This window comes from Haliotis cracherodii, unplaced genomic scaffold, assembly GCF_022045235.1.
Source record: "Haliotis cracherodii isolate W230 unplaced genomic scaffold, xgHalCrac1.p SCAF_4, whole genome shotgun sequence".
Classification (NCBI taxonomy): domain Eukaryota; kingdom Metazoa; phylum Mollusca; class Gastropoda; order Lepetellida; family Haliotidae; genus Haliotis; species Haliotis cracherodii.
Genome location: NW_027266297.1, coordinates 6,999,368 through 7,014,540, shown reverse-complemented (window position 1 = coordinate 7,014,540; position 15,173 = coordinate 6,999,368). Strand labels below are relative to the sequence as shown.

The window sequence follows — 15,173 nt, the reverse complement described above, 5'->3', positions numbered from 1 at the left end:
GTCTATGATAGAAACCTGTCACGGCTCCATTTCACACCAGTCATGTTGTAATGGCTGCTGTATGGGAATGTGGACATCAGCTTCTACCATATTCACCTGGGTGCCATTGTACAAAGGGATCTTAGCCTTTAGGTGATCACAACTCTGATACTTTAACACAGACTTATGATAATCTTATGGCTAAGGTTGTCTTATATAACGGCACCCAGATCTGGCCCCTAGTGACCACCATCTCTCTTCAAAGAACACTTGTGTGGGCATCTGAGATTTAATATGAACCAAGAATTTGTTGCAACTACGAGGTGCTGATTGACAGACCAGGATTTGACCTTCAACAAAACAGGGATGAGAGACTTTGACAAGAGATGGAACATGTGTACTGAACTGCAAAACTGTTGAAAAATAATTAAAGTCCACAACAATATCATATATTCTAGGCTAAAAACATTCTGAAACCCCCTTGCATGTGAAATAAATTGAAAATGTTTTCTCTGTCAATATCCTTTGTTTCTAGCTGGAGCTGGGTGGGTTGGTTACCTTGAGGAATGTGGCTCTGAGTTTGATGACGAGGGACGGGTCCTTCTTGATGCCCTGCTGCATGTAGCCGGTGTAGCTGCAACAAGGAGGGGTGTCGACTACACTCGTCTATACAGTCACTCACACTGTGAAGGCCATTACCTCATTCGGGATTTGTTTTAAAAGTAATTAGTTACTGAATACTGAAAAAATAAATTCTTAGATCATGCTTTGTTTTATATTCTGATTGGTCCACCAGGGGTATCAAATATACTTTAGACCATAATCTATCATGTCTGATTTTGATTGAAATTTACAGGTATCAAATTTACGTTGAAACCTCTAAATTGAAACACCCTAGGTTTATCTCCTTAAAATCATGGAGTCCAGAGTCCGAGGGAAAAAAAAATACCTGTAGATAAGACTGTCGTTCAAGATTGCAAATTGGATGTCATACTGGGTTAATAAAGACAACAACTTGACACTCAGAAGCTCAATGTAGAATAATTTGACATGCATCCATTAAAGAGAAGTGATAATCAGTAAATTTCGAGCTCCTGGAGTCTAAGAAACATTGCAAGCCAAAACTCATACACCAAAGCAGACCCTATTGTGACATCAGGAATAGTTTCTCAAAGCAATATCATAGTGCTACTTGGTCATAACAAACGAATAAACATCTCCTTTCAAGGTAAAGCCCCCTAAACTTGAGAGCAATGAGGAATGCTTTGATACCTGTCGATGATGTTCCATGCGTAGGAGAGGTCTGCGACAATGCCGATGTTGATGAGGACTTCCTCCTTGATGTTGATGGTGCGGATCATGTGATGGAGGTACTTGCGGGTGTCGGCAAGGAACTGCCTCACCTGAAGGTTGCTCTCCAGCTGGTGGAACTCTTGAACCTGAATCATGGATCACATCATGTCAGTCTGTGTCAAGAACGTTTAGTCTACTAGCCAGGGCTTTCTTATTGATGGTAGATCTTAGTCTTATTGTATTGACTATAAGTTCATCTTACTAGGCCAGAAGAACTATAACTAGACTCAGGCTTTAGACCAGTGCCACAAGATGCCGTCTTGATTTGATTCAGAACCAAGTTTGTATTGAGTGAATGTTGTTTTATCCTACTGTCTGCAATTTTACAGCCATATTCCGGCTGCCTGTTATATGAGTAATAAAGATGGCAGGCCTACAGTGCCACACCTACCTTCCCCCGGGAACAATTGCTCCTCTAAGTGAATCGTAGTGAGTGAATGTTGTTTTATGGTACAGTCAGAAATATTCCAGCCACATCAAGGCTGCCACTTATCTGAGAAATAGAGACAGCTGGCCTACAGTGCCACACCTACCAGGAACAATAGCTCCTCTAAGTGAATCGTATTGAGTGAATGTTGTTTACAGTCAGCAATATTCCAGCCACATTACCATGACGACACAAAATCAGCAGGTCACACATTGTAAACCCTTGATACCCATTTGCCTTGCAATAGCATTGGGAACTGATAGTCTATTCTAACATGTAATCCTCACCAGATAGTGAGGCAATTCAGGCAACGCCAGAATGCATACCTCCTTTCACCTTACTCCCCAAATAACCATGATGTAAACTGAAGGAACAATACCTCCTCCATGGCCTGTATGAGCTGAACGATCTTCCGTCCTGCAGAAGTAGAGTCTTCATAGTTCAGGGACAAGATCTGTTTGGACATTTCGGTAAACCAGGCCTGGAGGTTGTCTGGAAAAACAAGGTCATCAATCTCGTCCTAGGCAGTGAAAGCAGAAAAAATATTACCCATAATGGTAGATTATAGGGCTAGGATGAGTCCAGATTTACTACCTGGGTACCGAAACCCGATTCCCTGACCCTACCCTGGTACCCGCTTTAGGTCTCAAGGAATTGGGTACAAATTGTCTGAATGGAAATCGCTTTACCACAGCCCTAAATCTAAATAGATACACGTACAACACAGTCTCATCATGCATACACCGATGTTGTCTGGAGCATTATCATTAGCTTACTCAGTCACATAAAAGTCAGAAGGAATGTGTGCATAGTCAGAAAAAAATGTGAACATTAGCAACTTGTTGTGTAACCATTGAGTTTTATTGTTATTGTCATTAAACAATATATCCTGTGACTAACCACAGGTCTGGGTAGTTCTGTGGGTACCTGGGTCCTACTCACAACCTACCCTACCCGTCCCAGCCCTAGTAGAGTGATTGTAAGTAATAACTTTCCGATATTTGCAAATGTGCATTTTAATAAAACGTGGTGATTAGTGAGATTAGAAGCCATATGATGTCCCAGTGCTTGATTGTTGAGGAAAATACAATATGACGCCATCCATTGTTCATGAAGTCACAAACTGATTACATCTGAACAATGGGGTGCCTTCAGTGACAGGAGTACACGATCATGCAACAAGGACTAAGTATCCCACCATTCCTCTCCACCCTGGTGAGGGGCTTGGTGCCGGAGAAGACCTCGCTCAGCTCCTGCATGCGTTCGTGGCCCTCCTTCTTGTAACTCTCCCACTTGGTCTGCTTGTCCAGCAGCATCTGCTTGAACATCTGCAACACCACACACCTGAGTCACACACTGCTTCTATCATTCCTTCCTGCCTGAGTATGTTTGGTGTAATGCAGCTTTTAACAGTATTTAAGTCATATCACGTATCACATAACATGTTCAGCTTACTCGGGATGAAAGCCTAAAGTCATTCAAGTTTACCAGAAGCAAAAGTGTGGTGCTGACAAAACGGATGATAATATTCAGTGTGAATCGTGGGTTTGAACCCACGTTCATAGATTCTTATACAACTAAGGGACACAACTCTGATGAATGAACTGCAGCGATTTGGTTATGGTGACCTGTATCTAGAACACATGCTTGGATCACCAGTCATCATTTACTCATCATGAAATCAAACAAGACAGCAGGCTGTTCCATGGTGGCGGCCTGTAAATAATCACGTATGTACCTGACAAACTTGATATCATGTGCAACAATCAACACTGTCAGGATACACCATCAACCAAGTCACCAAGTGTGACTCCTGGTCCACTAAGCTGCCTCGTATGACAAGCTCAGGATGCTGGGGACAACTTCTGACTGGAAATGTGGACTATGGCACATACCGTATTCAACGTAATAAGCGCCCAGGGTGCTCTCAAGCTTAGAAATAGGGGGCTCTTATTAGAATATTATTTTGGTGGAAAAAACAGAGTTGAAAGATACTTTGTGGTTTATGCTGACAGTCTGAACTGTTGACATACGACAGATATATTTTTCCAGAATTTAATTGCCCATAATTAAGGGTGCATATAATACACGAGTGCGTATTATACACGAATAAATAAGTCTTGTGTACATTGATAAATCGGAAGGGGGGCTAATTGGGATTGTTCACTAGCCAATATATTAGCACATATCGCAGGGGGCGCTTATTAGAGCAGGGCGCTTATTACGTCGAATACAGTAATCTGTGGAGGAGATACTACCTCTTTCAGCTTGAACTCGAACTGTCCTGTACTGAGCAGAAGCTGAAACACACCGAGCGGGTTGTATCGGGAGTCTCCGAGCACCTGGTCCCGGATCTGCTTGCACCGCTTGTTGCCCTCGGCAGCTGCAACACGAACAACACCACTTAGGCTCACCTCTCACCACCAGCTATATCAGTGTTCTCTCATTATAGCTATCATTATGTCATAAGTGATCATGGTGTTATGGGCGCTTTTAGTAATATTTCATTGGGGGAACCAGAAATGGGATTCACACATTGTACCCGTGTTTGGAATCGAACTTGGGTCTATAGCGTAACGACAATGAGGCTAACCCACCACCTCCTACGCAACTGGGATATGATGACATGCATCAACCAAGTCAGTGAGCCTGACCACCTGATCCCGTTAGTCACCTCTTATGACAAGCATTCTGTTTGTTGTTAAATGCTGCACTCAGCAGTATTTAAGCTATATGACGGTAACCTGTAAATAATCAAGTCTGGACCAGACAATCCTCTGATTAAAATCATGAGCAATGAGCTATGCCATCAGGATACAAGGACACGTAATCAACCACTTTATCAGGACTGACCACCCAAACCATTTGGCTGCCTCTTAGGACCAGCATTGATTGACTGGGGACCTATTCTAACACGGAATCCCCATGGAGTTAACATGCTTCATGAAAGGTGCAAAAAAGGAACTGAAATCAGCATCAATTTTTTCTTTTCTTCATCATAAATATCCAGGCAACTGCTCCTGGACTTACTTGGTGGCAGTGCAGCTGTATGGAGCATCAGCCAGCGGAGTGTGACGTTACACTCGCGGATGGCGTTCATCAGTTTAGGGATGTTGTCCAGCACAAACTCCTCCACCAGCACCCCCTCCTTCAGGTACTTCTCCAGCACTGGGTGCAGCCGCTCCAGCTTCTGGGAGTACCGGGCTGCCTGTAACCATGGTAACGTTAAGGATGCACACTTGACTTACTAACAAGAAGTCTACTTTGGCAAGATGCTATCTGTAGTCTAAAATCATTCTCTTTAGTTTGTAAACAGTCATAACCAGTGTCTTGAGTGTACAGCCATAAGTACAGCTCACCAGCTTCAGCGGCAGAGAGATTAGTGATGTCATTTGATTGTGATGTCATGGTAACTGATGACAACACAAAGGTCTGCAATGTCCTTGGAGATGTCTGTGGCAGCCAGTTTTGGAAGTTAGAAAATGGGTACAATCTTCATACGATGTCTATATTTACAATAAACTGACACAATTTTTAAAAAAGCAGTATTCCCAGCACTTAATGCCTATTTGGTTCATTGGTTCATTATCTTTATCTGTTTAGCTGGCCTACCTGTTCCCTGATGTTCGCAGTATCCAGAGTGTTGTTGAGAGCTGTGCTGGCTGCCTTGTAAGGAGCCCACGCATCCATCAGGTTGATGATCATACCCATGTATACACTTATCACCTGTAACACAGACACACAGTGGTGTTGAGAGCTGTGCTGGCTGCCTTGTAAGGAGCCCACGCATCCATCAGGTTGATGATCATACCCATGTATACACTTATCACCTGTAACACAGACACACAGTGGTGTTGAGAGCTGTGCTAGCTGCCTTGTAAGGAGCCCACGCATCCATCAGGTTGATGATCATACCCATGTATACACTTATCACCTGTAACACAGACACACAGTGGTGTTGAGAGCTGTGCTGGCTGCCTTGTTAGGAGCCCAGGCATCCATCAGGTTGATGATCATACCCATGTATACACTTATCACCTGTAACACAGACACACAGTGGTGTTGAGAGCTGTGCTGGCTGCCTTGTAAGGAGCCCACGCATCCATCAGGTTGATGATCATACCCATGTATACACTTATCACCTGTAACACAGACACACAGTGGTGTTGAGAGCTGTGCTAGCTGCCTTGTAAGGAGCCCACGCATCCATCAGGTTGATGATCATACCCATGTATACACTTATCACCTGTAACACAGACACACAGTGGTGTTGAGAGCTGTGCCGGCTGCCTTGTAAGGAGCCCACGCATCCATCAGGTTGATGATCATACCCATGTATACACTTATCACCTGTAACACAGACACACAGTGGTGTTGAGAGCTGTGCCGGGTGCCTTGTAAGGAGCCCACACATCCATCAGGTTGATGGCCAGACCTATAACTCACAACCTGCAACTTATCATAGGAGGAAGCCCAAGTGATCAAGATAACAGCTGTGTTTCACTTTGATGGAACTCTGGTGCGTACAAACACGGATCATAGTCAGAGCAAGAATGTATTCAAACGAAAGTAACATCGTCAATATTTCACAGGTCTGTACACACTCTATTTCTCAATCACACATGAATACATATAGCTGCTTAGCATCGTGGTTGCTATTTTAACCAACAAATCAAGCCATGGCCTGGTCCTTGATTGAGCGAAACCACTAAATGTTCAGACTTATGAGTTCAGCCAATTTTTCTCGCCATCTTAAATTAAAAGGGGGACTGGGGGAATGCCCCCCAAGTGTTTGTAATAAAATCCTTCATAAATAAAAGTCATTTTCAGTCATAAAGTTAATGAAAAATATATGTCTGCACTCCATAGTGGAACTTCTATTTTCTGATAATTTTTCAATGTTGATATCCTATTTTCGATGTTTATAAATTGCATTTATTCAATTTTATTGTTTCATTATATTTATAAAATGCAAGCGCAAGCAGGGTAATTTTTTTCTGCTTATTTTGAGCTATATCCCCTCCTTTTTTAAATAGTCACGCTGTTGCATGCCCCTGTATTAGAAGCATTAAACAAACAAGTTACAGACATTTCAAAGTGAAACATATCTGTACTTTTTTGTTTAATTATGATATTATTTTCAAATTTAATCTAATTAAAATCAGATCTTTTACCCGATTTCGTACAACACAAATGTACCCACTGACTAAACATATTCACTGTCACTACTTCACCACAGTTAACACTTGTACTGACTGGTGATGAGGAACATCGGGTGTATACTAACCCGTGAGGTACTCACAGTACCTACCCAGTTATCAGGGAAGTGTTTGTCAACAATCTCCCTCATCTTGGCCTGCTGGTTGTGGAGGGTGTCGGCCTCGAAGTACAGGATCACATACAGCATGCTGGCTTGGGTGGCCAGGGCTGTCGAACGGTGCTCTGGCAGGGGATACGCTGATATCTGGTTGTACACGTCGTCCGACCTCAGGCGGCCAATCACCATGTTGACGAAGTTGGAGTTGATGAGGACGCGACTGCAGAGGGAACATGTACCAGTAGAATTGATCTAAACGTTGCCACACTCAACTATATTTCAGCTATAGCAGCAGGCTGTAAATAATCAAGCCTGGAGTAGTCCAACCAGTGATTGATAATATGAGCAATAAATATAACTGATGGGACACAATGATATGCCAACAACCAAATCACTGATTCTGACCACCCGATCCATTAAGTCAACCAGAATAGGTTGGTGGGGAGGTAATTTTACCTGGAATTCCCATGGTGGGGAGGTAATTTTACCTGGAATTCCCATGGGGACTTAACACTGATGTACTACTGGTAATCAAACAACCAAAGGACGTAAAAAGATGGTTCTTGTTGTTATACTGTCTGGCACTTGGCATAAATAGGATAAAACAAGGACTGGTCGGCTGGGAGTCAGCATACTGTGTCTGAGTGGGTTACCCATGTTAACCTGTGGCATGGTATCTCAGTACTATACAACTGGAGTTAGTCTGGACTAGTACAAGCATCAATAAATGTTAATACAAACCTAGTCCTGATAATCTTTTCCAAAGGTCATATTGTATGCATAACAATTTATCAGCACAGCAATTTCTCATTATGACATGTCTTATTCAACAAAACTTCCATATATCATTTTCTGTTATCAACACAATGTAGAGTAAAAGTTAAATTAAAGGTTTCACAGGCAAACTATGCAGGAGTAGTCACCCTTGGTCAAAACCAACTAGTCCGCAGTCCATTTCAGATCAATGATTTATGTAAAATAACTAGATATAGTTCCTGTGGCTTTTCACAAGTCTCAGAAAACAAGCGTATAGTTGACAAAGTAATCTATATCCCCCGCCCATTTTAACACGTTATGGTCCCAAAACAGATAACAGACCCAACATTCTCTTAGCCCATGTCAAAATAGCTGCAATGGAAATTCTAAAATAAACATTTCTAAAACTCCTTAATATCAAATGGCTCTAGTTCCGTATTCGCTTTATATATAGACATGCAATGTTTGGCAAGGAAATATTTAACAGTTTATTTGTTATATTACCAAAGTAAACCAATCCTATATTAAAACTTAAATCCAACTTGTTGTCATGGAAACATGAACAATAAAAAATTCTAAAAGTGCTATATATCAAAAGGCACCAGTTCAGTATGTGCCTGGTAGACATTCAAAGTTTTGTAAGAAAGTATTTAACGTTTTTTGAGTTACACTCTGGAAACGAACACCACCCCTGTAGGACCTAAGTCCAACTTATTTCCATGGAAACATGAAAAATAAAAATTTCTAAAATTCCTAAATAGCAAGAGGTACCAGTCCAGTATGTGTCTGGTAAACATGCACAGTTTATGTTGGAAAGTATTGAATGGGTTTTGAGTTTTGAGCTCTGGAAACAAACTCTACCCTATAGAACCTAAGTCCAACTTGTTGCAATGCAAACGTAAGAAATAAAAATTTATAAAATTCCTAAATAGCTAAAGGCACCAGTTCAGTATGTGCCTAGTAGACATGCAAAGTTTTTTAAGAAAGTATTTAACTGTTTTTGAGTTACGCTCCGGAAACGAACACCACCCTTATAGAACCTAAGTCCAACTTGTTGCAATGGAAACGTAAGAAATAAAAATTTATAAAATTCCTAAATAGCTAAAGGCACCAGTTCAGTATGTGCCTAGTAGACATGCAAAGTTTTGTAAGAAAGTATTGAATGGTTTTTGAGTTACGCTCCGGAAACGAACACCACCCTTATAGAACCTAAGTCCAACTTGTTGCAATGGAAACGTAAGAAATAAAAATTTATAAAATTCCTAAATAGCAAAAGGCACCAGTTCAGTATGTGCCTAGTAGACATGCAAAGTTTTGTGAGAAAGTATTTAATGGTTTATGAGTTACGCTCCGGAAACAAACAGCACCCTTATAGAACCTAAGTCCAACTTGTTGCCATGGAAACGTAAAAAATAAAAATGTCTAAAATTCCTAAATAGCAAAAGGCACGAGTTCAGCATGAGTCTGATAGACATGCAAAGTTTCGTAGAGAAATATTTAACGGTTTCTGAGTTATGCACGCACGCACGCACGCGCGCCAACTTCGTTGGGGCGGGGGATAACAAACTAGCGGCCATGTCTTTCGCTGCCTGATAAAACCCTGTGATGGGACATGATATTGAAGCATTCAGCATTGTTGTATTGAAGCACTGAGTAGTGTTGTATTGAAGCATTCAGCGTTGTTGTATTGAAGCACAGAGTAGTGTTGTATTGAAGCATTCAGCGTTGTAGTGAAGCACTGAGTAGTGTTGTATTGAAGCATTCATTATTGTTGTATTGAAGCACTGAGCAGCGTTGTATTGAAGCACATAGTAGTGTTGTATTGAAGCATTCAGCATTGTTGTATTGAAGCACTGAGCAGCGTTGGATTGAAGCACATAGTAGTGTTGTATTGAAGCATTCAGCATTGTTGTATTGAAGCACTGAGTAGTGTTGTAATGAAGCACAGAGTAGTGTTGTATTGAAGCATTCAGCATTGCAACTCACTTGAAGTAGGACTCTGGGTAGTTGACAGGTCGCTTGGCACCTGGCAGGTGAGAGTATCCGGTACTGCGAAGCAGCTTGCACACGTCATCAATGTTGGAGTCTGCTGCCGCAGCCTTCTGGGCGCTGTAACCCAGAAGCAGGAGCTCGCATGTGTTTTATTGGTGCATTAGGATACACTTTCAAGTGTACTATTGTTTTATCACTTGTGAATACCACCAACATACACCTTTATAGTCAACACCTTTAATTAGGGTCAGACGTGGAACCACATCACTGTATCTTTTATGCCTAATGGTTTTCGCAATTGGGACACTTTCTGTTTAATCAGGCATCAACATGATCAAAGCTTTTTAACTTCTTGGGTCTGATTTCTGTATCTTGAAAATGATAATATTCCAGCTATATGACGGCAGTTTGTAAATACTCAAGTCTGGGCCAGACAATCCAGTGATTGACATCATGAGCCTCGATCCACACAGTTGGGATACAATGACATGCATCAACCAAGTCAGCGAGCCTGACCACCGGATGTCGTTAGTCGCCTTTAACGACAAGCATAGTCGACTTATTACGTCAAGCATTGGTTGCTGAAGACCTATTCTAACCCGGATCTTGGCAGGTCAAACCTGTGAAGAAGTGATCACAGCTGTTTACAGACTGTCACAAATATGAGTTGTCTAATTGTGTGCAATGTCCCACCTGTATCTGTAGTAGGAGACGAGCATCCGTTCTCTCACCAACCCCTCCACACGGATGTCAATTATCAGCAACATCACCCCGTACAGGTACAGAGCCTCACACTAGGGAATAAACAACATGTTTAGTAGCATCACCCCGTACAGAGCCTCACACTGGAGAATAAACAACATTTATAGTAGCATCACTCTGTACAGAGCCTCACACTAGGGAATAAACAACATGTTTAGTAGTATCACCCCGTACAGGTACAGAGCCTCACACTGGAGAATAAACATGCAGAGCAGCATCACCCTGTACAGAGCCCGACACTGGGGAATAAACAACATTTACAGTATCATCACCCTGTACAGAGCCTGACACTGGGGAATAAACAACATTTACAGCAGCATCACCTTGTACAGCGCCTCACAATTGAAAATAACACCATGTAGAGTAGCATCACCCTGTACCGAGCCTCACAATTGAAAATAACACCATGTACAGTAACATCACTTATACAGGCACATTCAAGACCATTCAGCGTGCAGAGTTGCGTCCCTTGGGCTTGCCAAAAACCTATGATTGTGGGTTCGAATCCCGGTTCGCCTCGATTATGTTTCTAGGTTTCTCAGCACCATACCTGTGCTTGTTGGTTTCACCGATGTGGTAAACGTCTGAGAACTGCATCACTTTGGGCTTTCCTCCCACACTAAGCTGACATGCCGCGACATAACTGGAATACTGTTAAAAGCGGCATTAAACCAACTCACTCACTCACCATTCAGCAACTTACCATGAGCTGTTTTCCATCCTCATTAAGCAGGACCGACTCCACAGTCTGCTGGATGTACACTCCCTCCTCCAGATCTTCCAGGTACCTGCAGATATTATACATATTACATCCAACTACCTGCAAATAACACACACAGACACAGACACAGACACACACACACACACACAGACACACACAGACACAGACACACAGACACAGACACAGACACACACACTCTCTCTCTCTCTCTCTCTCTCACACACACACACACACACAGACAGCCACAAAAACACAGACACACACACTCACACACAAAAAAACAACCAAAACACACAGAGTAGTATGGCTGTTGCTAGGTGGATGTCACATCCTTGTATCTTGCAACAAAATTTCACAAATGATGCCATAGGTTATTGTTACAACATGTAAACTTTCTTTGTGGTGCAGGGCCCTGTTCCACAAAGCAATTGTAGCCAAACAACAGTTATAAGATCATGTTAAAGATTGGGAGTTAAGTTCTCCTAACAACTATGACAGCTTTCTGGAACGAACCATTGAATACTGAAGCCAGGTCGTTGTATGGTATCATATTAATACATGTCAACTTTTAATCAGTTTGAAGTATTATTCTGTTAAACTCAATTGGAGTATGCTGTGGATCGTGTAGATGTCTGCCTATTGACACACGACAGTGAAATCTAAAAAAAATAGTCATAAACGACAAGTACTAAATAAAATACTAAACTCGCTCCTGTGTAATACCAACTTTATGAAACTTGTGAATAGTTCTTTCATCTGACTCGTATTCTATATATTAGTATTCTATATATCTGTTGTTCAGTAAATGAAGGGCCAACCATAATAGGATTCCTAGATTCCTAGTTGACAAGCAGGAGATGTTAACTTTATAAGAAAAGTAATCAGTATTATTCCATTGAACGGCTTACATCTCATATCATATCAAGGTAGAAATGTGTCCCAAGACCATATTTATTGCTGATTCATCAGATAGTGTCTTAAATGTCAGAATTTGAAATACTTGTATTTATTTCAAGGCATTTTTAGGCTGTACGTATGCAGTCATATAAATTTGGTGATGTATTAATTTCATGATTTACAGAATATCGTGACCTTCTCCAGATATATCCAATAATTGAGAGTCATCAGGCATCTTGTAAAAGAACTAATTACCAGTATTAAATCGAATAAAACATATAAAAGATGTGTACCATCTGCATCGCAAGAAAAGGAATTTATTACATATTACTAAATATTTGATAGGGATATTCTGAGCGTCCATGTGGGGGATAAATCTGACTGGATGTTTGAGGTATCCTAAGGATAGGAAGTGATTACATATTTAACTGATGTTTATCCCCATGAAATGTTTATATATTGGTTCTAAAATTATATACCATTGCACTCACTAACCTGTTTAGATCTGTGACATATTTATGCACACTTGCAAATGCTTGGTAAAACCTGGTAAGAATTTCAATGTGGTTTTCTCTGAACTCTTCATCAAGATCTTGTAATTCCTGAAACAAAGACAACAATAAAGCTGAGGAAGAAAATTTATGGATGTCAACTTCTTTATTATAAGGGACACGTTTCAGAGTATATGCTTACTCCTTCACCAGGTGAATGAATGCCATGAGGCAGAGAGCATATGTATGTTCATGTAAGGACAACAAAATGAATAAGGTAAGAAAAGGTGGAAAATAACAAAGGATAGAAACTGATAGTATGGAAGCCAGTACATGTTCTCACATGTACATATATTACTCTCTGCCTCATGGCATTCATTTACCCGATGAAGGAGTAAGCATATACTCAGAAATGTTGTGTTCCTCATGATAAAGAAGTTGACATCCATAAATTCTCTTTCTTATGTGTATCACTTCTACATGGCTTTCAAAGACCTAACAATAAAGCTGAAATACAGATTTATTTCTCAATTTCTCTTCCCTTTTATATTAAATAGACAGACAACTTCTAAACAAATGTCTTAATTAAGTTGAACATGGCATTTCATGACAATATTTTCATAGAAATTCAAATGTCAAATGAAAGAGAGCTAGACAAAATGTACTGTTTACTATTTCAAGTGATGTCTAGACATTGTGATTACTGCCCGTGAGAAAGTTTGAAGCAGACATTTTCTCCTTTACCATGATAACTGCCACTGCCATACAGCTACTGCCAGATGGAACCAGGTGTAAAACATTTGCAGACAATTCCAGTGTTGTTTGAGTAATCAGATACAAATAGTTAAAAAGTCAATTAAGAGCTTTATTGGTATAAAAATTTCAGAATGCAGTATAAATGAAGGAGGGAATTATGGGGATGCCTGTCATGCTAGTTACATGGCTAATATAGGACAGTTAAACAGTATTTCAGTTATATCATGACATGGCAGGTATAGACATGAGTGTCAATACCAAATGCTGCTCTCCTTTCCGTTTCCAGAGAGTATTACTCTTGTAATATGAAGCAATTTTGATCTGTTTGTTTGTTGTTTAACACCTCACTCAGCAAGGTTCCAGTTATATGAAGGCAGTCTGTAACTAAGGGAATTTAAGCAGACAATCCAGTTACTGACATCATGAGCATCGATCTAGGCAATTGGGATACAATGACAATCAAGTCAGTAAGCCTGACCACCCGATCCCATTAGTAGCCTCTAGATATTATGTTTTTTATGCCACGTCTCGATATAGTCCAGCCAAATATCACAGCAAGGGACACCATATATGGGCTTCACACATTGTACCTCTGAGTGGAATCGAACCCTGGCTTTAGATGTGACTCGAGAATGCTTTTTAACAACTTGGCTACCGCACCACTCTTGCCTCTTATTACAATCATAGGTTGCTGAAGACCAACTTTCACAGGGGAATCAAGTGGTTGATATTATGAGCAAAGTCCCATGGTGTCAGGCACAATGAAATGAATCCCCATAGACTTCGACAGCATGAGCTGACGAGGGGACATGCAATAGATCAGCAGCTACTTCAATACTTACCACTCGAGACTCTATTTTATTATCAAAATAGTCAGCATTACGGAAGTAACTGAAATCTGACAAGATTTCACTGTATTTCGCCTGGTCATAACGGTTATCAAGTCTAAACACAGATGGAATAAAGTCAGCGAGACGCAAAAGTTCCGCAATGATGGCGTTTCCTCTAGACGCCAGACGGAGAAGGTTTTGGCCGCATTGGTTGTTTTCTGCTAAGAAGTCCGCCATAGTCGGGAACTTTAATCTCCGGAACCAGAGAAGAAATGTTTATTTTTCTCCACAAATTATGGCACTGTCGAACAAGGACACAGTCCCCTATAACTGTCTAATACAAGAATTCAATTATGACAAGGCCTCAAGTCTGACGCACAGTCGTAGCAGACGATCTTGTCTTGCAGATAGGAAGTGCCTGGGGAATCTCCCCCTCCCAATGAAGTGAATTCAGAATTCACCTGATTATGATATACAATTCCATTTAATCCTTGAGTCATTCAAAAGCACAAAGGAAGCACCAAATGTCATCACAACATTGACTAAGCAGCAAAGTTTGTTTACATCACCGCCTCCTAAATTCAGAATCACATGAATAGCGACAGCGCCAGCTACTTCCGTGAAGGGTTCGGATTTAGAGTAACCTCCCTTGCATCACCACCCGACAAGCTCCTTCCCAGCGCGGGACTGCTTCGTCACACTCTCGGTAACATCGTGATAGTATTGAGAGCTCCGCGAAATGCCATCTTTGTAACTGGGGTAGATCTAAGCACTGTCCATGCAAAACCGGGAGCAACTACCATTTTCTCGCAGGACAGTAAAATCTGGGATTTCACAAGCAGCTGAGATTTAAGCAAGTTTTTACCCCCTCTAATTAATATTTAATCGTTAT

The 15,173-nt window shown here is 41.1% G+C and overlaps 1 protein-coding gene across 1 annotated transcript in view; it reads right to left on the bottom strand.

The window, feature by feature from the left end:
- The window catches only part of LOC139478749 (WASH complex subunit 5-like), a 28,919-nt gene extending 14,049 nt beyond the window's left edge, over window positions 1–14,870 (bottom strand). The window contains exons 1-13 of the mRNA XM_071261362.1: window positions 14,294–14,870; window positions 12,700–12,806; window positions 11,290–11,374; window positions 10,518–10,618; window positions 9,819–9,941; window positions 7,071–7,296; window positions 5,372–5,485; window positions 4,790–4,967; window positions 4,018–4,142; window positions 2,958–3,087; window positions 2,139–2,251; window positions 1,252–1,418; window positions 538–613 (exon numbers count right to left, since the gene is read on the bottom strand). Coding sequence (XP_071117463.1) covers window positions 538–613; window positions 1,252–1,418; window positions 2,139–2,251; window positions 2,958–3,087; window positions 4,018–4,142; window positions 4,790–4,967; window positions 5,372–5,485; window positions 7,071–7,296; window positions 9,819–9,941; window positions 10,518–10,618; window positions 11,290–11,374; window positions 12,700–12,806; window positions 14,294–14,518 — 1,770 coding nt within the window. The 5' untranslated portion in view covers window positions 14,519–14,870. The remainder of the gene's footprint in view (window positions 1–537; window positions 614–1,251; window positions 1,419–2,138; window positions 2,252–2,957; window positions 3,088–4,017; window positions 4,143–4,789; window positions 4,968–5,371; window positions 5,486–7,070; window positions 7,297–9,818; window positions 9,942–10,517; window positions 10,619–11,289; window positions 11,375–12,699; window positions 12,807–14,293) is intronic.
- Window positions 14,871–15,173: the final 303 nt, after the last annotated feature.